The 26,677-nt window shown below is 44.7% G+C and overlaps 1 protein-coding gene across 3 annotated transcripts in view; it reads left to right on the top strand.

Annotated features, from left to right (window-relative positions):
* The window catches only part of ST8SIA5 (ST8 alpha-N-acetyl-neuraminide alpha-2,8-sialyltransferase 5), a 106,838-nt gene that overhangs the window by 20,243 nt on the left and 59,918 nt on the right, over positions 1-26,677 (top strand). Inside the window, exon 1 of one of the 3 annotated variants that reach the window (XM_034774585.1) lies at positions 9,909-10,739. The exons of 1 other annotated variant lie outside the window; for it this stretch is intronic. In XM_034774585.1, coding sequence (XP_034630476.1) covers positions 10,609-10,739 — 131 coding nt within the window. In that variant the 5' untranslated portion in view covers positions 9,909-10,608. Of the gene's footprint in view, positions 1-9,908; positions 10,740-26,677 lie in introns of those variants that run through there. One more of the 3 variants, XM_034774586.1, reaches the window with a different exon arrangement.

The following is a 26,677-nucleotide window of genomic DNA, read 5'->3' as shown; positions in this document are numbered from 1 at the left end:
ACTGAAATAATTTAGGGAGCAAGATTGAGTCATTAAAGTAACAATATTCAGGCTTTTAAAAATATATCGGCTTAGTCTGGAAAATTAACTAGTATGAACATCTGGTCAAAGATCAATCCTTGCTGTTTTCAATATCTGATTACTAATGAATGCTATAAGAGAGTGTCCTTCAGAAGAGATTTTTATTAAATGAACAGTAGCCAAAGCTGAATTACAGTGGGACAACTGTGGAAATACATGTAACAAGGAGCTAATGAATATATTCATTTTGATTACCCTATTCTTACAAACGCAAAATTAATTCAGAACGATGAAACATTTAGGACAATGGTGACTTTCCCATCATTTCCGAATTCTGATCTCTTCCCCTCCATCGTGCATAACTGTACAATGTCAAATGATCAAATCATTTAGTTAATTCATCAACTATTACAATACAAAGGAATCTGTTAGGAGGGGGAAGAGAAAAATACTATTCCCCTTCCTCATTTCAAGTACTGTTGTTCATCATCACAGCAAACTATGTGCCAAGACCAAATCTTAGTCATCCTTCTCAATTAAATCTATCCTTCTGATTGAAATGTATCATTGTTACAGTAACACAAATGTGTGTGCAGGGAGAAGCACATGTACAACAGTAAAACAAATACACAAAGGGCACTTTGCTATTAAATGAGGTGTGGTTCTAGCAGTATTCCCCATTCTAAGCTCAGGAGATTCTTGCTCATTATACTAGTAATACTATACCTAATGGAAAACGAAACTTCAGGGGCATCACCCGTCCTTGAACTTACCAGGTAAAATCCTGGTCCTACTGAAGTAATGGGAGTTCGGCTATTGATTCCAGTACAGCCAGGATTTCACCCAGTGGTGCTGATCCTGCTGTCATTGAACTCAGTAGGGAGCAGGAGCAAGGTCCTGATATTTTCAAGCATTAGGAACATGTATGGCTCATTCAGCAGCTCATGGATTGTTTCTTTTGAGCCAAGCCGTGGGCCCCCATGCAAAACCTGAGTGGAACCAGTGTTTGTAACACCTGTGTAAGTGCTGCATAAGTAACACGGGCCAGATTTTTCTGAGATGCTGAGCACCGCCAGCTCTCACTGACTTCATTTGGCATTCCGGGTAGGCCGGACTACAGAAATCAGGCTCTATGGCCTACATTTTCATTAATGGCTAGAAATTTTGGGTGATGCAATTTTTGAGAGCCCAGCTTGAGATGCCATTCAGAAAATCAGGCCCCTTTAAGGTGACTCGAGTTGGAAACCCAAAACCAGAGGCATCCTAAATACTAGCTATTTGGGAAAGTTTAGGTCTATATCAGTAGGATTTCAGTAAGTTCAAGTACTGACTCATATGAATTAGTATGAAAGTGGCTTTTCTTACATTAGTCCCCCACATATATGTAACATATATAACTTATGCGAGCTGTTATCACATTTATCTCCATTTTTTTCTGTTGGTTACATGGCAATTTTAATACCCAACTTTGTAAAGCGCTTAGAGCTACACTTACAAGGTGCTATATAAGTGGGAAAGTATTTAATAATATGAAGGAAGTTATATGTAAACATTTCAGGAAAGGCCAGAACTCGGTTACATTTTTGACACCCCATCCTCAACATCAGGCCCCCCATCTGAAAAAAATCAACACATTTTGTTTCGATATTTTGGAAATTAAACATTTTTATTTTTCAATTTGAAATGATCTTTTGGTTAGAAATTTCCTTTAATTTGATTTAAAAAATTAAACATGAAATGCTCAAAAGCTAAATGAAACATTTTTGTTTTAGGTTAAATAAAACATCTAATTGAACCTGAAATGATTTTTTTTAACCTTTTTTGATTTTCCAAAAAGTTTGTTAAAATTTCATTTTTGGTTGAACCCCAAATGAGTGTCTCCCCCCCCACCCCCTGCGAATTGCCGGTGAATGGCAACATCTGCTATTCACCCAGCTCTGGGCAGGATTTGTCTCACTGTGTGTCTGTACAGCACTCGGCACAATAGGGCCGTCATATTGCTTTGGGTCTTGGTGTACTACTGTATTACAAATAATAGTTAGATTCAGTACCATACTCTTTTAAATTCACTGGCTAATATAGCAGCTATTAAAAACTTGTGGAACTCCTTGCCTGAGGAGGTTGTGAAGGCTAGGATTATAATAGGTGTTTAAAAGAGAACTGGATAAATTCATGGAGGTTAAGTCCATTAATGGCTATTAAGCAGGATGGGTAAGGAATTGTGTCCCTAGTCTCTATTTGTCAGAGGATAGTGATGGACAGCAGGAGAGAGAACACTTGATCATTACCTGTTAGGTTCACTCGCTCTGGGGCACCTGGCATTGGCCACTGTCGATAGACAGGATACTGGGCTGGATGGACCTTTGGTTTGACCCAGTACGGCCATTCTTATGTTCTTAAAGTCTATCCCACACTCTGCAATAAGCTGCCACTAATAATAAAAAAAACAGTGACTATAGCCTATGAACCGTGACCGATGTTGTGCTGGAACTTCTTGACCAAGGAAGAAGGATCCCATTCACTGACCCATGCAGAGATCCCTTGTGCAATGTGGAAAAGACGTGTTGCAATCTCTGTGTGTGAATCTCACTTTTTAAATAAGTTGCATACGTGCATGGACTGTAATATGAATGGAGCTGCTTTCATATTAGCTCATGTGAGTCAATATATAATCTAATAGGCTTTCAATATGCAAACCATATTCGGCTTCTGTGAGATCTCATCCTACCTAGACAGTTCCACTGTTAGAGGATATGGAATTGGAATGCCATTTGGCTTCTATTCATGGCCTCAAAAGACCATGGACACTTTCAGCTTTGCTGCACTCACATTTAATATCTGGATCTCAAACTTAACTGAATCACTCAGGGATTTATGGCACCCATGAGGGACCAGACATTGTGTTGGGTAATAGATTATGCTAATACATCTATGTTGTTTTTTATCTGCAACAGATTTAATATTGATTTGCTCTATTTTAATATTTAACAATGTGCTTCATTTAGGCAGTAATTCCACAAAGCACTTACATACAAATGCAAAGTACTCCACTTAGGAAGGAACAATCAGTTGCACACATACAAAATGGGAAATGACTGCCTAGAAAGGAGTACTGCGGAAAGGGGTCATAGTGGATCACAAGCTAAATATGAGTCAACAGTGTAACACTTGCAAAAAAACCTCAAACATCATTCTGGAATGTATTAGCAGAAGTGCTGTAAATAAGAAGCTACTCCGCGCTGATTAGGCCTAAACTGGAGTATTGTGTCCAGTTCTGGGCACCACATTTCAGGAAAGATGTCAACAAATTGGAGAAGAGCAACAATAATGATTAAAGGTCTAGACAACATGACCTGTGAGGGAAGATTGAAAAAATTGGATTTGTTTAGTCTGAAGAAGAGAAGGCTGAGAGGGGACATGATAACAGTTTTCAAGTACATAAAAGGTTGTTACAAGGAGGAGAAAGAAAAATTGTTTTTCTTAACCTCTGAGGATAGGACAAGAAGCAATGGCTTAAATTGCAGCAAGGGAGGTTTAGGTTGGACATTAGGAAAAACTTCCTAACTGTCAGGGTGGTTAAGCACTGGAATAAATTGCCTCGGGAGGTTGTGAAATCTCCATTATTGAAGGTTTTTAAGAGCAGGTTAGACAAACACCTGTCAGGGATGGTCTAGTACAGGGGTTCTCAAATTTCATTGCACCGCGACCCCCTTCTGACAACAAAAATTACTACAGGACCCCAGGAGGGGGGACCAAATCTTGAACCTGCTTGAGCCCCACTGCCCAAGGTGTGGGGGCCACCGTCCTGGGCAGGGGGGGCCAAAACTGAAGCCCAAGGGCTTCAGCCCCAGGCAGCGGGGCTCAGGCTTCAGCTTTGGCCCCAGAAAGTCTAAGCCAACCTTGGCAACCCCATTAAAACAGGGTCGTGATCCACTTTGAGGTCCTGACCCACAGTTTGATAGGGTGACCAGACAGCAAATGTGAAAAATTGGGACAGGGGGTGGGGGGTAATAGGAGCCTATATAAGGAAAAGACCCAAAAGTCGGGACTGTCCCTATAAAATCAGGACATCTGGTCACCATACAGTTTGAGAACCACTGATTTAGTACTTAGCTCTGCCTTGAGTGCAGGGGACTGGACTAGATGACCTCTCGAGGTCCCTTCCAGTCCTATGAATTAATATATACATATTATATATATATATATAAAATAAATACATATTTAATTTTAAAAATTCTGTATTTAGCAAAGCACTTAAGCATGTTAAACCTGTGCTTTGCTGAATCAGAGCCCCAGTAATTAGCACAAGCATAAAGTAAGTTAAAAATAGTCTTCATTCAACTAAAATCTCTTGCAATACATGTTGCTCAGGTATACTGGATATAGGTTCTTTACCATATGTAGCAGCCACAAACAGGCTGAGTATGATGCGGGGTGGGGGGGTGGGGGTGGGGCAGGGGTGGAGTGAAGAGAGGGTTGAAAGAAATTCCACGTATGAGTCGTGAGCTTATTTTACTTAATTTTGAAGTCACGTAGTATGTCTGAAATTTTGACTCAAATTTAATATGCTATTTATAACAGTTATTTCAATTTAAAGAAACTTAAAAAGCCCCCGACCCCCAAATAATAACTATGTAAGGCGTAGATATCTTTGTCATCAAATAAAACTACAACCCATCATCAGTAAAAGAGTTGAATAAGGATTTGGTGGAAAGAATGATATAAAAATCCTCAATCCTGCCAATATACACCCTCTGAAATCAAAAAGCAGAATAGAACGTGCATCCCTCTGTCCCATTTGCTCTCAGACGTGCTGCAGTTTACAAGATGAGGCCCTTATGATGTCTATGAAGAAAGGAAAATTCTGTTGCACCTCTGCACATGAGAAGTGCAGTAGGATTCTTACCAGATTCTGTCCTTTTACAAATCTCACTGCATGGAGCTGGCTTGCAGACGTCAGATGCCAGAATCAGCTTTCAATGAAGATCTCCCCCAGTATTTGGGAATAGATATCAGTATTTTTTTGTTAATTCAATTTTGCTTCATTCTGGCTTCTGAGCAAACAATGAGCTCTCTATATCATTGTCTGAAGCACATTCATGTTTGTGCTACGGCACCCGGAGCTTCACCATGTAATCTGAAAGAATTTTTCACAATGGATTATCTCTGACAGTATTTAGCAAACATGTCACATACCAAAATATGGGCCAGCAGTATGTGAGAGAGAGGCTGCCTCTTGCAGCCTCATAGTATAGGCATCAGAGTGTTGTGTACCTTGAGCTACAAGAGGTGTAACTTTGCCACAATATTTGTAGTTTTAACGTCAGATAATTAAGGTGCTTCACAGAATTAGATAGCCCAGCAATTTAATGGGAGGGAGGAAACGTTAGAGTACTGGATTGAGAGTCAGAACTCCTGGGCTCTTTTCCAAGTTCTACCACTGACTGTGCGACCTTGTGCAAGTCACTTAACCTCCCTGTGTCTCAGCTTCATAAGAATGGCCATACTGGGTCAGACCAAAGGTCCATTTAGCCTAGTATCCTGTCTTCCAACAGTGGCCAATGCCAGGTGCTTCAGAGGGAATTAAAAGAACCTGTAATCATCAAGTGATCCATCCCCTGTCGCCCATTCCCAGCTTCAGGCAAACAGAGGCTAGGGACACCATCCCTGCCCATCCTGGCTAATAGACATTGATGGACCTATCCTCCATGAACTTATCTAGTTCTTTTTTGAACACTGTTATAGTCTTGGCCTTCACAACATACTCTGGCAAAGAGTACCACAGGTTGACTGTGCGTTGTGTGAAGAAATACTTCCTTTTGTTTGTTTTAAACCTGCTGCTTATTAGTTTCCTTTGGTGACCGCTAGTTCTTGTGTTATGAGGAGTAAATAACACTTCCTTATTTACTTTCTCCACACCCGTCGTGATTTTATAGACCTCTATTATATCCCCCCTTAATCATCTCTTTTCCAAGCTGAAAAGTCCCAGTTTTATTAATCTCTCCTCATATGGAAGCTGTTCCATAATCCTAATCATTTTTGTTGCTCATTTTTTGTACCTTTTCCAATTCCAGTATATATTTTTTTGAGATGGGGTGAGCAGATCTGCACGCAGTATTCAAGATGTGGGTGTACCATGGATTCATATAGAGGCAATATGATATTTTCTGTCTTATTATCTATTCCTTTCTTAATGATTCGCAACATTCTGTTCGCTTTTTTGACTGCTGCTGCACCTTGAGTGGATGTTTTCAGAGATCTATCCATAATGACTCCAAGATCTCTTTCTTGAGTGGTAACAGCTAATTTAGACCCCCATCATTTTATACGTATACTTGGGATTGTTTTCCAGTGTGCATTACTTTGCATTTATCAACACTGAATTTCATCTGCCATTTTGTAGCCCAGTCACCCAGTTGTCTGAGATCCCTTTGTAGCTCTTCGCAGTCTGCTTTGGACTTAACCATATTAAGTCGTTTTGTATCATCTGCAAATTTTGCCACCTTGCTGTTTACCCCTTTTTTCAGATCACTTATGAATATGTTGAACAGCACTGGTCCCAGTACAGACCCTTGGGGGACATCACTATTTACCTCTCTCCATTCTGAAAACTGACCATTTATTCCTACCCTTTGTTTCCTATCTTGTAACCAGTTACCAATCCATGAGAGGACTTTCCCTCTTATCCCATGACCGTTTACTGTAAAATGGAAATAAAATGCATACCAATCTCCTAGGGGTATTTTGAGGTTTTATTAGTTTGTGTTAGTAAAGCACTAGGAGATTGTCAGGCGAAAGATGATATAGACATTCAAAATATTATTATTATACCTGACTCTTACACATTCCAATATTGTGCTGTCTAGGCTGTAGTATTTTGTTGCATGTGTTATCCATATCAGTGACATGAGAGAGGCTTCCTGTATGCTTGGATTTTGGCTGGGAAACATTATCTAGGCTATCCCATGCTACTGGTAGCTCATGGTATGGTGTAATACAGAGGTCACACCATAGCTCAAAAAACACTGTTGCATGCAACCTGGCTTTTAGTTCCAGTGATATGCATGATGCAAAGTACTGCAACCCCATCTTGCATTCCTGATAGCCAATTTCTGTGCCAGATGCTTGCACACACCTGGTGTAAAAATTAAAAAAATCTGTCTCATTTGCTCACCCAAGAGGAGGAAGCTTTAAAAGATGGTCACAAATGAAAAGCCAGATTTTCAAAGGGACACTGAAACAAGGGTGCAAATGGGCAATTGTGCCAATAGTTAACAATTTTGCATGCACATGTGAGTGCAAAAAAAAAAATCACACATAGATGTTCCAGCAAATATTGCGGGTGCATTTGAAAATTTGAGTATCGACATCATATTTCTCAGTTCTTGCAGAGAGGTGTTTCTTCAGGGATGGTGCCCCTAGTCTCTGTTTGAAAGAAGCTGGGAATGGGCGACAGGATGGATCACTTGACAATTACCTGTTCTGTTCATTCCCTCTGAAGCACCTGGCATTGGCCACAGTCAGAAGCACCTGGCATTGGCCACAGCTAGATAGACCTTTGGTCTGACCCACTATGGCCATTCTTGTGTTTTCTTTTGATATGTTGTACTGCTGGTTTGAAGGCAATGAATATAAATTTCCTTTACACACATTACCGGGGACAGTATTTGTACAAGGTTATATTTGTCACAGGAAACCTCTCCGTTTCTTAGATATTTCCTCATACTCTGTTCGTTGCTTCAAGGACTCAAAATTCTCCCGAGAATGTCAATTCAGTGTCCTCAAGGACTAGTTTTCCAGTTAGCTCTGATTTAGCAGATGAAGGTGAAAAACACAGGTAGCCAGACTACTCCTGAGTGATTGCACACACATTGATGCTGAGGAGAGAGAGTTGTTGCAGCTAATACTGGCATGTAGGCCAGGATCAGAAATAAATAATGGATATTCTGGTTTGGGGCAGTACAATATATTAGTGTGATTTCCCCACCCCTCCACCCCCAATGCTACTCCCTCTAAGATCTGAAGGATCACAGGGTATCACACCGCTGGTAGGTGCTGAGATTACTACTAGCCCTTGAAATACGTAAATGGCCAAATTCTGCTCTCTGGTACATTTGGTGCAGTCAGAAGTCTTACTCCAGATTTGCAGCAGTGTAACAGAGCAGCATTTGTTCCAAAGAGAACCAGATTTCTAGGCCAAGATTTTCAAAGGTACTAAGAGCAATTAGGCACTCAACTCCCTTTCAGAGTCAATGGGAGATGAGCACCCCGCCCCCTTTTATGCCTTTCAAAATCTCTCCTCTAATCTCCACAGGCAGATCTGTCCATATCACATGTGTTCTCAGCCTGGGACTCATGACGGCTTCCCTTCCATTACTGCTGAATGGCAACAGGGTGCTGGCTAGATCCCAGCTAGACAGAAGGGAACTCTCAGGGGATCCTGGTATAAAACTACTGTCCTATTATACGTGTTTAAGTGTATACATTTTTAGAAGGACCATATTTGGTTCTGTGGGTGGAGACTTTGACAGATGGGATCCTGTTGTGGCTGTGGCTTCATTATACAGCTGTCAATGTGTCTATTCCTCTGTGTGATATGAATGAATAAATTCTTCATTTATTTTTCCGAACAAAGTAAATGGCTAATTTGTTTTTAAAGGGCTAAAATGAACTGAGGAAAATAGGCCTTTTTGCCCCAGAGTTTACACCCCAATAATTATTGTGCTCACTAAATTAAGTTTTGACTTCATTTTGCTGCCACTGGTCTTTCAGTACAGCTGTGGGAGAGTGTACTGGATCCAACAGCGCCTTGTGCATCATTAAAGGATTATAAACTAAGGAGACTGGGCCTTGTGTTCTGAATGCAGAATCTTTGGTGGTGGTGATGTGTGAGCTGCCAAGAACAGATCTGGACTCAGATCCCAGGCTGAATTTCCTGGCTGGTAGTTAAAAAGATGGTGTTTTTCTGTTTGCAAACGGACCACATTTGGGTAGAATCCATGAGAGATATTGAATATGGACCCCACTGTCCCATTTCTGTGGAAACTACTTGTCAGTATAGAACTATACTTCAGACAAGACCTAAATTGTAATAACTTCACTAGGGATCCCACATGGGAGCTTTGAATGGGACTAGAGATAATATAATAGTATCTGTGTCTTGCCCTGAAATGGTTCTATTTTATTCCACGGAAAAGCCCAGAAGCAGATAGCTTTTCTGCCCCCTATGCAGCCTCCCGGTACTATCTTTGCCTCACCCTCCTGCACAGTTCAGTATAGGCCCCAGCATGTTGGTTTGAACAGCTGGGATAATGGCACACTGGACATTGATTTAGTTGTTTGCTGGTTTATTCATATTAAAATCTTGTTGTTTTTACAAAGGACTTTCCAATTTTTTCCCAAAAGATAGCTTTTTCATGTGTTATGGAGGTAAAATAACCTCCCAGCTGAGCCACTTTATTTGTGGTTAAAGCTTCCATAGGTCACTGTTTTCAGAAATAAACATTCAGGACCTGCTCCCACTGAAATCCAGGACAAAACTCCCATTGATTCAAATGAGAGCAGGATCGAGCCCCTACCAGCAACTAGCAAGCTTAATAACAGTTCTGATGGCTGGAGGCAAGGTCTCGCTATTTCACCCCATAACAAGAGAACTGTTCATGGTTGAGGAACAATCAGAATATTTGTCTCTTTAGATGAATAGTTCTTTAAGATTGCATTGAAAGTCAATATTCCCATCTGCGGCTGTGAGGCTATCCAAAGCCTGCCATAAATCAGCATGCAGGAACTGAGAGCTCTGTCCTTGAAGAGATGCACGGTGACCTTGCTTATGCTTACTCCGGAGGAATAACCAGGAAAAACATAGAAACCCAAACAGAGAGCAGTGATGACGAAAGGCACTGCATGCTGTACGCAAACGTTACAGTATCAAAGGCATTATCTGAACCTCCCCTTGTTAAATAAAATGCAGCTTTTCATGATAGCCTAACCAGATTGCTGCTGCTGTTTTTGCAGGGGGCTGAATGAAATCATTACATACTTGTTCGATAATAGTATACCCCGGTCACGTCTCCCTGCAAGTGCATTTCACTGGAATCACTGAGCAGAAGCAAAGAAGAGCTGATGACTATGTGCTGCCGAAGCAGGTTGCGGGAGCCCTGTATTTTCCACTGGCTGCAGTTTTCTGTTTTATTTGCAGCTTCTCCCATCTGGAATATCAAAGTGGGATTGAAGTAGATAATTGTTAGCAGCGGGTTTATGAGAGAGACTGCGGGGAACAGAATGCCTCTCACACAGCACAAACTGCTCTGTCTGAAAGAGCTGTGAATAGATGATTCTTAGATGTTACCCACATCTAATGCTCCTGGAAACTTTACAGTGGAAATGAGCCATTGCGCCCAGTTTTTTAGTTAACAACCAAAAGGGGCAAGAAAGGGGCAGCGGGGCTGAACAATGGGACACCTTGTCCTTGGATTTCTCACAGAAAAGCTAGCAAATGTTTCCCACCGCCTTTCAGTGAAAAGAGCGTGAACGCTACAATGAACTGAATTCGACCCAACAGAGCTCAAGTAAGCTTTTTCCACAAGGATGGGATACAGTGACCCCTCGTCAAGCAGGGACTTGCTGGGGAACAGAACTTTGTTCTTCATCTTCATCTGCGCTTTTGCTGTGGTCACTTTGCTGCAGCAGATCCTGTATGGGAGAAACTATCTCAAGAGGTAAGAGGGTAGCAGAAAAAGTTCTATCTGATCAGACAGATTTGTGACCGAGATCCTGGTGCATAGGGGAATCCAATCATGCACTAATAGCATGAACATCCTGGCAAGAGTGTGGGAGAATGTGACTGGCAGCTGTAGCATTTGTCAGGATTATTAAAGAAAAATGCTAGGTAAGATATTAATTGTATGTATTTTAAATCTCAGTTGGTGTAAATCACTAGTTCTGCTGACATCATTGGACCTATGCAGACTTATACGAGCTGAAGATCTGGCCCAATGTGCCAAATTTTGCCCTGATTTATACCCTGTGTACTCTGCCACATGGCTCTGTGTCATCCTGTGTATGTCAGGGCCAAACTGGCCAGAAAGAATGAAGTGAGATAATTGTAGAAGTTTAATGCTTTTGTAAAATAAATGCAAATGTATTTCCAGAAATTCACATGATTGTAGCAATATCAGAGGTCAGAATAACAAATGGCTCACTTTATTGTTCCATGACAGTATTTGTGTTAATTTGGGAGAAGGATGGTGTGTCTGAATCAGCAGTCTTGCCTAAAGATCACATCAGTCATCAGCCTGAAAATGGTGAATTTGATGTTTCCTGCTCAGGTCACAACAAAATACCAGCTGGGAATGTCAAGTGTTTACCTGAGCCTTAAAGGATCTATTTAAAAAATATTGTGGATGGTTTGATTTATAAAGTGAAATATTTCTATTAAACCCTTTTAGGCACCTGGGCTTCAATAACACGGGACTGCTGTGGAAGTTTTTATGTTTTAATTTTAAGAGTAACTGGCAAAAAGATTTATGGTTTGATTCTCCCCTGCCTTGCATCTTCAGTAGTCATTTGTGTATGCAAAATGCATTTTAAATACTACCAAATGAGAAATTTCCTCTCACCATGGTAGCGTTTCACAACCACTATGCACTGACTTTACACAGATGCAAATGATAACAGAAGGGGCAGGGGCAGTGGAAAAATCAAGCCCTAAATGTGAATGAATAACGTAGAAAAATAACCACATTAAAACAAACCCAGTTCTGGGGAGAAGATGCAGTTAAAATTCTTCTACTGGGCCAAACTCTGTCCTGATTTATATCCTGCGTTTCTCCATTGACTTCAGTGGGGTTGCAGAGGATGCAAGAAAGGGCAAAAGTTGACTCCCAAGCTCTAACTTGCTAAGAAAAGCAGGTCCTGTTATTTTAGTCTGTCCTGCTCTGGTGGTTGCTATTACAAAAGTGGAAGCAAGGAGATGTCACAAGTTTTGTAAGTGTAGGTTAATACACACTCATGTTAAGCTTAGCCATGACTTTTAGTGGTTTGTGTCTTTGGTCAATCTAGGCTTGAATAAAGGCTGGGAATGGCTGAGCCATTACACACATTGAATCTATTTCCCCATGTTAAGTATCCTTACACCTTGTCAACTGTCTGAAATGGGTCATCTTGATTATCACTACAAAAGATTTTTTTCTCCTGCTGATAATTGCTCATCTTAATTAATTAGCCTCTCAGAGTTGGTATGGCTACTTCCACCTTTTCATGTTCTCTGTATGTATGTATATCTTCTTACTATATCCTCCATTCTATGCATCTGATGAAGTGGGCTGTAGCCCACGAAAGTTTATGCTCAAATAAATTTGTTAGTCTCTAAGGTGCCACTCCTGTTCTTTTAGTCCCCCCCCAATGCCACTCAAAACACATTTTCTTCCAGTGTTTGGGAGAAAGTACTTAGGACACCATCCTGAGGTGGGGTGATGGCTCTTCTCCCAGTGAAGTTAATGGAGGTTGAAGGAACTCAGTACCTGGTGGGATCAGGCCTTTAGATATTAAAGAGGGGAGGGGAGTTGCTGTATGTAAAGTCACTATAATTTGTCACTTCCCCACTGTACTCATTCTCTCGCGGTTCTGCAATGGGGTATGGTTGTGGTCTGGCAGTTCTTTACATCATTTGGGTAAATGCTCCACATTTTTAAAAACATAAGTTTTTGGAAGCTGCCTTCTTCTGTACTCAGCCAGCAGCGTGTAAATAAAATTACAATTCTTCAATGGTTTGCTCACTGGGCCACTTGCTAATGAGAGTTGCACGTATCCTTCGACTGGTGTCCCATTATCATCCTCCTGGACTGGGCCCTCCATTAAAATGTTACACAGGCTGCAAAGTTGGCCAGACCCCGCCTCAGATCCTTTATTTGTTGCACCTCCTGATAACGCTCTTGAGCCGGGGGGGGGTGGGGTTTAAGAACATCTTTATAGGGACGACGTGGGATATTTATAGTTGCAGCACTGCCTGCCAAGCTGGAGCTTGAGGACACTGGCTGAACACGAGGCCAAGTTTCTCACTATGATTCAATATGCTTCTGGCTTTACTATCGCCTGTGCTAGGACTCGCTGTGTGCAGCACTAATAGGCCTCTTGTACTTTTCCCAAGGCAGCAGAGAGAAATTCCCCAGAGTACTTCGGGAAACCTGGAAAGTGACCCGAATTACTGTCAGAGTAAAGTTATGATGCTTTCAAGCACAAATAGAACATCGGACCAGATTGTCTCATCCTGGCAAGAAGCCCATGGGAATAGGAAGGGGCCTGCAAGGCAGGAAGGGTTTGTGGGGCTGAACCCACTGAGGTTACAGCTACCCTGCATGCTCCTTACTGCCGTGTGTAAAGTACATATACCGCACGCCCCCCCAGTAGGGTTACCAGGTGTCCGGTTTTCAACCGGAACACCCGGTCGAAAAGGGAATCTGGCAGCTTCGGCCAGCACCGCTGACCGGGCCATTAAAAGTCTGGTCAGCGGCGCAGTGGGGCTGGCAGGCTCCCTACCTAGCTCTGCGTGGCTCCTGGAAGCAGCTGGCATGTCCATCGGCTCCTAGGCAGAGGCACAGCCGGGCTCCATGCACTGCCTGTGCCCTGAGCGCCGGTTCCGCAGCTCCCATTGGCTGGGAACCGTGGCCAATGGGATCTGCAAGGGCGGCACCTGTGGGCAGCGGCAATGCACAGAGCTGCCTGGCTGTGCTTCTGCCTCAGAACCAAGGGACATGTTGGCTGCTTCCGGGAGTTGCCTGAAGTAAGTGCAGTCCGGAGCCCGCACCCCGAGCCCCGTCCTGTGCTCCAACCCCCTGCCCCAGCCCAGAGCCCCCTCCCACAGCCAGAACCCCTCATTTCTGGCCCCATCTCAGAGCCCACACCCCCAGCCAGAGCCCTCACCCCCTCCCGCACCCTAAACCCCTGCCCCAGCCCAGTGAAAATGAGCAAGTGAGAGTGGGGGAGAGTGAGCAACAGAGGGAGGGGGGATGGAGTGAGCAGGGGTGGGGCCTCAGAAGGGGAGGGGCAGGGGCGGAGCAGTGGGGTGGGGGGCAGGGCAAGTATATTCGGTTTTGTGCGATTAGAAAGTTGGCAACTCTACCCCTTACCATGGGTGTAAATAGCAGAGTAGATTGTGGCACTGCTTAGGCGAATAGAAACAGGCCAGAACCTTAGGGCATGTACCCTACACAGCTCTCTATGTGCCCAAGTGGTGCCTCCCCCATCTAATGTCCTCCTGCCTCCCCACTGCAAAGAAAGACTTGGGCAGCAGGGAGCTGCCGGAGCTTTTCCCTGCTGGTTACCCCCTGGCAGAGCCTTTCACGGCCGTGCGTAGCTATACACCAAGGTGCGGATGCAGCCTACTTTTCACTGTGGTGTTTAGCTACACATACCCTACATGCAGTCACCAGTGAGCCTGCAGTGTAGACATACCCCGAGTTCCTCTAAAGCAGGGGTGGCCAACCTGTGGCTCCAGAGCCACATGTGGCTTTTCAGAAGTTAATATGCAGCTCCTTGTATAGGCACCGACTCCGGGGCTGGAGCTACAGGCACCAACTTTCCAATGTGCCGGGGGTGCTCACTGCTCAGCCCCTGGTTCTGCCACAGGCCCTGCCCCCACTCCACCCCTCTACCCCCCCTCCCGAGTCTGCCATGCCCTCGCTCCTCTCCCTCCCCCCAGAGCCTCCTGCCACCAAACAGCTGATTGGGGGGTGCAGGGAGAGAGGGGGAGGCGCTGATCGGTGGGCGGGAGGTGTTGAGAGCAGGGTGGGGGAGCTGAATGCGGGGCTGCTGACATATTACTGTGGCTCTTTGGCAATGTACATTGGTAAATTCTGGCTCCTTCTCAGGCTCAGGTTGGCCACCCCTGGGCTAAAGTATCATTTTACGAGAGGAGTTAAAGGGCCAGCAGAGATGGCAGGGGTGCCATGCTTCTCAGGGCTCTTCAGAGAAGACATTCCACCAACCAGCTGCATGGAGGCAAGAGGCATCTTGAACGGTGCATCCATGCTGCTGCACCGATGCCGGCATGCTGCTATTGAGTTCCCTTGTAGCCGCATGATGGCAGGTACGGAGGGAAACAGAGGAAGTTAACTCAGCTCCCAGCTATATTCATTCCTGCCTGAATCTTCACGTGGATGCTGCCAAGGAGCATAGCCAGGCTCCCAAAGCCCCTTCCCTGTGGAGCAGCCGTGGATGGACTTAGTGAGGAGGGAAATCACATAACACAGGAGGAACTCCGTGACAGGTCACCTCCGCTCACTGAGATGCAAGGGATGGTCCTGTCTTACGCCAGGAACCCTCCCTTCTCTCCTCCCCCTTCCGCAGATGCTGAAATTCTAGCAACGTAAACAGGAAGGGGGCAGGGGGAGGAAAACAGGTGCATGGATTAAAATCAAGCGGCCAGATCTGGCAGTCCTTACTTGGGCTGAACTCCCGCTGCACACGGTGGAAGTTTTTGCCTGAACAGGAACTGCGGGTTTTGGCTCAGGGACTGTGACAGGAAGGAATAGAACTCCGGGAGACTGTCAAGAAGAAGAAGGATGGCATGTGACGTGAGCTTTTAGGCCTGCTCCATTGAAGTGCTCCATTCAAGTGGAGTGCCCCAAGGGTCGGTCCTGGGGCCGGTTTTGTTTAATATCTTTATTAATGATCTGGAGGATGGTGTGGACTGCACTCTCAGCAAGTTTGCAGATGACACTAAACTAGGAGGCGTGGTAGATACACTAGAGGGTAGGGATCGGATACAGAGGGACCTAGACAAATTAGAGGATTGGGCAGAAAAAAACCTGATGAGGTTCAACAAGGACAAGTGCAGAGTCCTGCACTTAGGACGGAAGAATCCCATGCACTGCTACAGACTAGGGACCGAATGGCTAGGTAGCAGTTCTGCTGAAAAGGACCTAGGGGTCACAGTGGACGAGAAGCTGGATATGAGTCAACCAGTGTGCTCTTGTTGCCAAGAAGGCTAACGGCATTTTGGGCTGTATAAGTAGGGGCATTGCCAGCAGATCGAGGAACGTGATCGTTCCCCTTTATTCGACATTGGTGAGGCCTCATCTGGAATACTGTGTCCAGTTTTGGGCCCCACACTACAAGAAGGATGTGGAAAAATTGGAAAGAGTCCAGCGGAGGGCAACAAAAATGATTAGGGGTCTGGAGCACATGACTTATGAGGAGAGGCTGAGAGAACTGGGATTGTTTAGTCTCCAGAAGAGAAGAATGAGGGGGGATTTGATAGCAGCCTTCAACTACCTGAAGGGGGGTTCCAAAGAGGATGGAGCTCGACTGTTCTCAGTGGTGGCAGATGACAGAACAAGGAGCAATGGTCTCAAGTTGCAGTGGGGGAGGTCCAGGTTGGATATCAGGAAAAACTATTTCACTAGGAGGGTGGTGAAACACTGGAATGCGTTACCTAGGGAGGTGGTGGAGTCTCCTTCCTTGGAGGTTTTTAAGGCCCGGCTTGACAAAGCCCTGGCTGGGATGATTTAGCTGGGAATTGGTCCTGCTTTGAGCAGGGGGTTGGACTAGATGACCTCTTGAGGTCCCTTCCAACTCTGATATTCTATGATTCTATGATATCTATGGAAATAACAAATGGTAATAAAGTCAGGCATAATTAGGCTTCTTTAATACTGATCTCCGGGGTAATTATTTTTATTGCAGGGTTTATGTGATATGATTAAAAATGTCCTCTCCATTGATCTGCTGAAGTAGGTTAAATCCTGGGGATTCTTTTATATATATATCCAGAACCACAGCGTGTTCTAGTGTGTGCTGTTGTTTCAACATTGGGCATCTGTATTTTTTTATATATTTTGAGTCAGATTCTCAGCTGAGATCTGGCCCTTTGTGGGGTCCAGGTGGCACAGAGGGGTTGGATTCTGCTCAACAGGTGGACAGAAGAACATTCTCCTGGTCTGTGGGAGCTCCCCACTCCTGTAAAGATGTAAAAGTGGCTTCTGCACCAACTGCTGCCATCCCTCAGCCCATGGCACAGGGGGCATGTTAGGGGAAGGAGGGGACCTATCAGATACTAGGAAAAAGTACCCATCTTATGCTCTGCTACATTTATCTTCTACTGGCATAGACTCCATTAGATGCCAGCCCTCTACTGCCCTGAGTCCCTCACAGAGTGGGGCTCAAACGCAGGAGAGAATTTGGCCCTCTGAGTTACATGCAGGTAACCAGAATAATGTTTAAAGTTTATTAAAGAACTTAAGTGAAGTTTTCCACCGAGGCTCTCACTAGAAACACATATAACAACTCTCAAACAACCATATGGGGAGGAAGAAACAGTAAATCTTTGCATTCGGAGTGTATGCACTGAAGTATTTAAAGGCTTTCTGCATTCTAAGTTAGCATAAAATCTCACCTACATGTATATACTGGCACCTAGTACTTAAAAAACAAAGAAATCACACTCTTAAAATGAAAGATTACATCAACATTGGCACGTCCCTAGCATCTTGCATCCAAGGACTGCAACGCAGACATCAGTTACCTACTCCTCACAACACCCACACGAGGGAGTTATCAGCATCTATGCAGGCTGGGAAAGTGAATGGATTGACTTGCCTGAGGTCACTGAATGTGTCAGATCTCCTGACTCTCAATTCTGGGCTCTGTCCACTAGAGAACTTTCCCACCCAGATGGGAAATATTTTCTTGGTGAAATGAAATACCCCTAGCTAAGGTCCTACATCACTGACTCATGACAAATTACCTATCAGAATGTGAAACAAAGTTTCGCTGTTGGTCTGGGTTTTCTTAGGAGCAGAAGGACATTGGAGATTGCAGAAGGAGACAACAAAGCCTCAAACCCTGGTCAGTTTCTCACTTTATGTTAAGCAGTTCTGTCCCACACTATATTGTTTAAGGACAAGTCTACCCTAAAAAGTTAGGTCGACCCAGCTGTGCCACTGAGGGGTGTGAAAAATCCACACCCCCTGAGTTCAGTAGCTAAGTCAACCTAACCCTTGGTGTAGACAGAGATAGGTTGACGGAAGAATTCTTCCAGCGACCTACCTATCGCCTCTCTGGACAAGAACCCCTCCCGTGAGTGTCTACACTGAAATGCTAGAGCAATGCAGCTGCAGCTGTGCTGTTGTATGTCTACACTTTCACCATGATATAAGAATGGCCATACTGGGTTAGACCAAAGGTCCATGTAGCCCAGTGTCCTGTCTTCTGTCAGTGGCCAGTGCCAGGTGCCCCAGAGGGAATGAACAGAACAGGTAATCATCAAGTGATCCATCCCCTGTCGCTCATTCCCAGCTTCTGGCAAACAGAGGCTAGGGACACCATCCCTGCCCATCCTTGCTAATAGCCACTGATGGACCTATCCTCCATGAATTTTTTGAACCCTGTTATAGTCTTGGCTTTTACAATGTTCTCTGGCAAAGAGTTCCACAAGTTTACTGTGCGTCGTGTGAAGAAATACTTCCTTTTGTTTGTTTTAAACCTGCTGCCTATTTCATTTGGTGACCCCTAGTTCTTGGGTTATGCGGAGTAAATAACTCTTCCTTATTTACTTTCTCCACACCAGCCCTGATTTTATAGACCTCTATCATATCCCCTCTCAGTCATCTCTTTTCCAAGCTGAAAAGTCCCAGTCTTATTAATCTTTCCTCATATGGAAGCTGTTTCATACCTCTAATAATTTTTGTTGCCCTTTTCCAATTCCAATATCTCTTTTTTGAGATGGGGTGAGCAGATCTGCATGCTGTAATAAAGATGTGGGGGGTGCCAGGGGGTATGTGGACACCGCCGTTAAGTCTGCTTGTCCGTCTCTGACCTCTCCACCCCGGGGTCTAAGGACCGGCATACAGTTAATAGTCCTAGTGCCCCGGGCAGGGTGGCCTAGCGGCTAGAGTTAATAGTGCTGCCCTTCGATACAGGCAGTGTGGCCTAGCAGCCAGAGTCAATAGCGTGGCCTTTTAGTGCAGGCAGCGTGGCCTAGTAGCCAGTACCCAAGCGGCCACTAACAAGGCTGGCTGGTGGCTTAGGTGGGGGGGTCCGGGCCCACAGGACTCCACTGGGGCCTGACCTAGGGCCCTGGCAGTGGCGGAGTGGTCCATCACTGGCTCAGCGGAGAATCCCACTGAAACATGCTGAGCGTACCTGGGTGAGAGATACCACTCCGTCACCCTCCCTGGGTCACTTCCTACTATCGTCTCTGGTGTGGCAGTCCACGAGGCTTCAGGGTTTCCAGGCTCTACAGCACCGGTCACTTCCTGGGGCTCTGCTGGTCGCAGGGGTCCAAGCTGACCCTTGGGCTCTCCGATCTCCACAGGTAGGGGCCAGCCAGAAGGGGCGGCAGGTTTATATAATTTTTGGTGATGCGCAGAACAGGTCCAAATCCTGCCCCCGCCACCTGCCTAAGGCTCTGGGGGGGAGTTTGGGTGTGGGAGGGGGAGGGATTGGTCTCTGGGAGGGAGTTTGGGTGCGGGGTCTGGGCTGGGGCAGGGAGCTGGGGTGCGGGAGAGGATGCGGGGCGCGGCGCTTAGCTCGGGCGGTTCCCGAAAACGACCTGCACCCCCCCTGGCAGCAGCTCCTAGGCGGGGGGCCGGAGGTGTCTCCATACTCACTGCCTGCAGGCACCACCCCCGCAGCTCCCATTGGCGCTTGGGGTTGGGGCAGTGTGCGGAGACAGCCCCTCCGCTTCCTCCGGGGCCACAGGGACGTGCCAGACACTTCTGGAAGCGGAGCGAGTGGGCAGGAAGCTGCCTTAGCCCCGCTGTACTGCCCGTGGTGGTGATGGGGCCCCGGGGCCTTTTAAATTGCTCAGGGGTGGCAGGCGGGGCCGGGGGGGACGCTCTGGGGGAGGCATGCAGAGGCAGCAGGCAGGGCCGGGGGGAGAGACCTGGCCCCAAACTTTGGTGGAATCGGGCCCCTGTGGTCTCATATTGGTGGCGCACGAGCACCACGGTCCCGTACAACTCACCGACTCTGGTAGCCGGTCCTCAGCAGAAGCTTCCAGCACAGGTCCTTCCCCTCCGGCATCCAGCCCCAAATGAGCTGGGTTTCCTCCCTTTATATTGATGCAGCATCTGGATCATGCCCAGTCCGGCCTAAGGGGCGGGACTTCTGCTGTCCATATTGTGGGTTTAACCCCATCTTGGCTAGTGCAGGGTATGCACACCCCGTCACAAGGGGCAATATGATATTTTCTGTCATATTATCTATCCCTTTCCTAACGATTCCCAACGTAGCCTAACTCTTTAACTCCTCTTTAAAAGTGTTTATACCAGTTGTTGCTACAGCTGCTTATCATATCTTATTCCGTACATGAGCACTCTGCGTGGTGCACTCTTCTCTCACTCTCCACTGGTTAGTCATTATCACTAATAGGAGTTACACATCAGCACAGTATAGTGTTGAATATAAAGGGATTCCGTGGGCCTTGTCCACACTCAACATATCAGGGCAGGTCCCAAGCTGGTGCAAATCAGTTTAGCTTCATTGACTTCAGTGGAACTCCACTGATTCACTCCAGCAGAGGATGTGGCCCATTATCCTACAATGGCTCACCATTGCCGCTCCACCTGTGATAACAGTAAGAGCAGTAGAGTACCCAAGACACCAGCAGCCAAACATTGTCATACTGAATGCCAGCGGCTGCTCTTCACTAACACCACTGCTAGCATAGGTGATAACAGTGGGAAATTCTAGGAAAACGAGTCCCAAGTAGACACTCTTTAGTCTTTAAGGTGCCACCAGACTCCTTGTTGTTTTTGTGGATATAGACTAACACGGCTACCCCCGATACGTTAGTGTTCAGTCCTCCTTTCGCTTACACAGATGAAATTGTCCAACAGTTGAGGAAGGTGATTCTCCTGGGAAACTGATGTTGAGTGTTTATATTGAATAAAAGATCCAAACTCTTTAGACGTTACACAAACTTGCTCTGTGACACTTGTAAAGCTTTTCTTCCCCCTCGGCCATCTGTCTGTCCTATCGATCATTGTGAATTTTTCACAGCTGTGAACATTCTGAGTTTGTGCCTGTGTACAACCTTCCAAAGTTAAGGGGCCAGATCAACAACTAGGGTAAACTAGGGTACCACCACTCACTTCAAAGAAACTACAGCAATTTACTCTAGCTGGGGATCGGCCACTGGAGCTACACTGATTAACACTGTTGATAACATGATTCAAGGAAGTGGCGATGCAATGTATGCTCAATATTCTGTCTTTAAACAGCCATCATTTTCATGATTTCAACCCCCAGATCTTCAGCGATGTCAGAAGCACTTATCCTCAGTCACAGCTCCCTGCAAAGTATGAAGTGCTTTAGTTTGTAATGAATTAAGTAATGTCTGTAAAGTGCTTTGTAGATGGAATGCACTAAGGAAGGGTTAAGGATTACGTTTTTTAAAACAAAGCTGTTTGAGTTATCGGCGCTTCAAGCAAGTATCTGAACAATTTCTGGCAGATGGAAAACTTAATTTTTGATGCTTAAATAATGCAGTAACTTGGAGACCTTTAATACTTGACTGAGCAAAGAACTGGAGAAAATATAGTAAGTGGGATCTAATCTTGTGCTTTCAGGGGTCTAATTTCGGTGAATAACAGCCTAATATATTGTTATGCAATTTGAAAAACAAACACTATTGGGCAGAGAACAAACATAGGAAACTCTAGCACATTTGCGCTGAAAGTTGAGGAATAATTTGTGCTTATGAAAGTTGTGGGATAATAATACTTAACCACTCTTCTAAATTGCTTCGAGAACTTTGGGTGAAAGTTGCTATATAAGTAAAAAGTATTATCGAAAAGAGTTCTTCTTCTTTTACGATCATCCTGTAGTAAATGATTGTGTATGATTGGTTACTAAAAATGGCACCTTTCCTTTTGAAAGTTATAAGTAGCTGTAAATAAGGGTGTAGAATATAAGTGATAACTCAGTTTTAATGAGCTGCAGCAGTACCGAACTCTCTGTCAGTGGGATGTTAGTTACTTGATTATTTAAAAATAGTTTATGAACTCCAATTGGTTACAAACAGCAGACAGTCCTATAACTGTGTTCTAAGCGCTCCAATACCGCAGGGAAGAGCACAGTGCAAGAAGCAAAGTCAACAGGGTAGAATATGACAGGTGGGCTGTGGAACTGCCTCAAAACTTCCTGAGGGCATTCCTCATACCTTTTTCAATTCGTGCTTCTTCTTCATGAACTAAATAAAGGGAGAGACATCACACGTTCTTGAGTCATGCGTTAAAACTCTGCAGAAATTTGCAAATATTCACAGCTCCTTTGTTGGCCGCAACTTAATTTTTACTGTGAAAATGTCACAGAACAAAAATCCTAACCCTGCTAACTAGTGGCTGGGTACAGTGCGAGAATCGTTTCTTCTGACTCATCAGTTCCTGTTTGCTTTTAAAAAGGACATAAAAGCAGAATGACAACAGTGTTTTTCAGAGCTGTGTCTGTCCTAGGATGCAATTCTGCTCCCATTGAAGTCAATGGCAAAATTCTCACTGGCTGTACTGGGACGAGGGTTAGTCTTCCGATCCTTCTTCTGTTCAGTGTACTGTAGCGGTTGGCTGTTGACTTACTTTATTCATAGCCTTATTATCTTAAACAGCTCATTGCCGAACTGAATAACCACACACAGTAGCTACCCATGACCCTTACAGTAATTTCAGTTTTGGGTCTCGTTCTTTGATACCCTGATACATGCTCATACCCTCAGCATATTAAGTAACAGTGAACAAATTAAAACCAAATTCTGTTCCTTATGATACTCCAGTAGTCCCTTGCTTTCTGCGTTCAAGGCTTCTGCTATTGGCATCAAGGCAAATCCTTTGTCCACTCAAATAGCTCCTCTTCAATACTTTACTTAAAAAATATGCCAGGCCCTTCATTTTTGTAAATTTCTAGGGAAATTATCAGTGTTCATTTTAAAAATTAAAAAAACAACTGAAAATTGGTGCAAAAAATTAAGTGCACCTTTTTCTGGGTAGATGTCAGGGTTAATATAGCAGGGCCATCAGGACAGAAACAAAGCAATAGATAGAGAAAAGAAAGAGTATTGAAAGTAAAATCAGTTTGATGCTGTGGTTTATTTTATGAACTGTACATAATGGTACGTACATATATACACACGTGTCTGTATCTTCCACTGCATTGCCTTACTTTAACAGACTCACCTTTACACTTGGCCCTGGTCTATGCTACAGAGTTAGGTTGACGCAAGGCAGCTTATGCTGACCTAGCTCTGTAAGTGTTTATACGAATATTTCGCTCCCGCTGATGTAACTCACCTGCTATACCAACTTAACTCCGCCTCCAGAAGCTGTGTAGAGTCAATGTTGATGTAGTTAGGTGTCAGTGTAGATACTGTGATGTTTACATTGACTGTTGCTGGCTTTCAGAAGCCATCCCACAATGCCCCACACTGACAGTTCAATTGGTGCAAGTGCTCCTGGTGAAAACGCGTACTGCCGACACAAGGAACAAGGCATAGACACGCACAAGTGATGGAATTACTGTAGTGGTCAACTTAGTTTTGTAGTGTAGACATGCTATGGACTTAACTTCCTGTTTCCCCAGAATGTCCTTGCCCTCTGTTGCTTTAAACCATTCCAGTTCATTCAGCCTTTCTCTCACCCCTCTGTAATGTTCTGCCCTGACATCCACTGTCCCTACACTGTCTCCTTTTAAATTTCACTTTAGTCCTAATTATTCGTTGTGGATGAAACTGTAAAAGTCAAGCCTTGTCTATTCTGCTTGGACACTGCAGGTCTTGTAGCACTTTTCATAAGAACACAGGCAATCATGACCAGTATTTCTAAGGATCCAACTGAAAACCTTGGGCAACTAAATGTTTGGTTTATCCTTCTGGTGGTAGGGACAGTGTGATGGGTTGGGACACAGAAACCCCCTTGGGACTGCCACCTGATGTGCAGAGATTACCTCTGAGCCCATTTTCCCTGCCAGCTTGGGACTTCGGAACCCTGTCTTGTTGAGCCAGACACTCTAGCCTGCTGCAAAGACAGACGCAGGTCTTAACCACATCCCCCAAAGCTGCAGGCTTTAACTGAAAACCACTTAGCAGGTACTCCTGTCTCCAGCACCCAGATACCCAGTTCCCAATGGGGTCCAAACCACAAATAAATCCATTTTACTCTGTATAAAGCTTATACAGGGCAAACTCATAAATTGTCTGCCCTCTATAACACTGATAGAGAGTTATGCACAACTGTTTGCTCCCCCAGGTATTAGTCACTAACTCTGAGTTCAATAATAAGTACAAGTGATTTTATTAAATATAAAAAGTAGGATTTAAGTTGTTCCAAGTAATAACAGACAGAACAAAGAAAGTTACCAAGCAAAATAAAACCAAAACACACAAGTTTAAGACTAAAACAGTAGGAAACTAAATGCAGGTAAATCTCACACTCAGAGATGTTCCAATAAGCTTCTTTCACAGACTGGACTCCTTCCTAGTCTGGGCCCAATCCTTTCCCTGGTACAGTCCTTGTTCCAGCTCAGGTGGTAGCTAGGGGATTTCTCATGACTGGAACCCACTTGTTCTGTTCCACCCCCTTTTATAGCTTTGGCACAAGGCAGGAATCCTTTGTCTCTCTCTCTGGGTTCCCACCCCGCCTTCTAAATGGGAAAACACCAGGTTAAACATGGATTCCAGTATCATGTGACATGTTCACATGTCCTGTGAAACCCCAAGCCTTCATTCTTCCTGGACTGACTCATAGGAAGGCTTGCAAGTAAACAGAGCCATTTACAAACAATTGTCCTAGTTGATGAGAGCCATCAAGATTCCAAACCACCATTAATGGCCCACACTTTGCATAATTACAATAGGACCTCAGAGTTATATTTCATATTTCTAGTTTCCGATACAAGAGTGATACATTTATACAAATTGGATGACCAGACTCAGTAGATTATAAGCTTTGTAATGATACCTTACAAGAGACCTTTTGCAAGAAGCATATTCCAGTTGCATTATATTCACACTCATTAGCATATTTTCATAAAATCATATGGAGGTGCAACGTCACAGACAGATCATGCCCTCTGTTTTTATGCGTGTGTATGGGGGTGGGGAATAGCCTAATAGTATAGCCCAAATTGTGTAGCAGTAGGGGGTTAGGCTGAACCTAAATGGTACCATACTCATCCTTTTGAGCAAGTGGAAACCTCTATATGAGATCTCCGTGCACTTGGGGCTGTGTGAATGCACTAAAACATGGGATTTCCCTGTGGGTCACAGTACAACTTGGGAGGGCTCCTGCATGGGAAGTTCTAAACCTGCCTCCCGTGGGATGAAACTGACACCATTACCTTGTCTTCCTAGGGTTTTGTTGTGGGATACCAAGATTTATCCCCTAATTATTAACCATAAGACTAACTCCTGATTAGACATCAGTCCAAGATCTCCCTTCCCCAGCTCTGGTGGCTCTCTGGATGGAAGCTAAAGATTCCTATGGAGCATCTTGAAACGAGTTCTGATGTACCTCTGGTGTCCTGACCAACGTCCAGTGTTCAAGGCTGTACTATTGTTGAGTCTATTGTGTACGCAAAATCAGGGCAATGCGTGGGCAGTGATTATGGATGCAACATTAATGGAAGCCGCATATGCTCATCTGAGAGCAGAATTTAGCCCTATGTATGAAAGGTGCTACATAAAACTAAATCCTGTTTGGGATTATAGTCACTGTTATATAGTGGCTTCCCACCTTTGTGTCTTCAATCTTGCTTGTGTGCTACTCAAAATAGACTCCAGCACTCAGGGCCAGCTCCAGGGTTTCAGCCACCCCAAGCAGCCAAAAAAAAAAAAAAAAAAAGCCGCGATCGCGATCTGCGGCGGCAATTTGGCGAGAGGTCCTTTGCTCCCAGCGGGAGTGAGGGACCGTCCGCCGAATTGCTGCCGAATACCTGGACGTACCGCCCCTCTCCGGAGCAGCCGCCCCAAGCACCTGCTTGCCAGGCTGGTATCTGGAGCCAGCCCTGCCAGCACTGCTCTGTGACTATCAATTCCCGCTTTAATCTATCGGGCCAAGCTTATCCCTACTGTAACGCCATTTGGTCCATTGTGTAATGAACCAGTCTTACACTAAGTCCACAAACACGGGACTTATGCTGCCCATCCTGCACCTACTAAGCCTGCTTACTGACTTCCTGGGGACCTAAATTGTTTGATTTAGTCCTTTCATTTAGTATGCAGCACACCTGCTATCTCCCATGATCACAAACCCTTTTCAAATCCTTTTTCTCACCATCTCCTGCGGATCAGATGGCTTATCATCACAACCCTAGGCTAATTGTTCTCCCATCTTATGGCTAAAATGTGGTTTTAAAAAATCCACTTATTCAGGGTTGTCATGGAGCACAAGCAATGTGCTTGGGGGCCCGGTGCAGTCACCCAGGCTGGCTTGATCTCTCTCTGTGACAGGTGGACCAGCGTTGGAAATAATGGAAACAGACCAATCTTTCCTCCATCTGCAGCAGTTTGGGACCCTGCAACTGCCTGCACCTATCATAAAGTTACAAATCAGTGTTACAATCAGTTCAATGAATGGTTGGTCTGTATTAGTGTGGAGGAGAGGAATAGCCACGTGCACGTATCCAAAGTAAAACGAGGCTAGGCTCACGTTAATGGAGAGACGAGGAA

Source organism: Trachemys scripta, chromosome 6 (assembly GCF_013100865.1).
Source record: "Trachemys scripta elegans isolate TJP31775 chromosome 6, CAS_Tse_1.0, whole genome shotgun sequence".
In the NCBI taxonomy this organism is placed as follows: domain Eukaryota; kingdom Metazoa; phylum Chordata; order Testudines; family Emydidae; genus Trachemys; species Trachemys scripta.
Note: the sequence above shows the minus strand (reverse complement) of the source record. Positions and strands in the feature narration are given on the sequence as shown.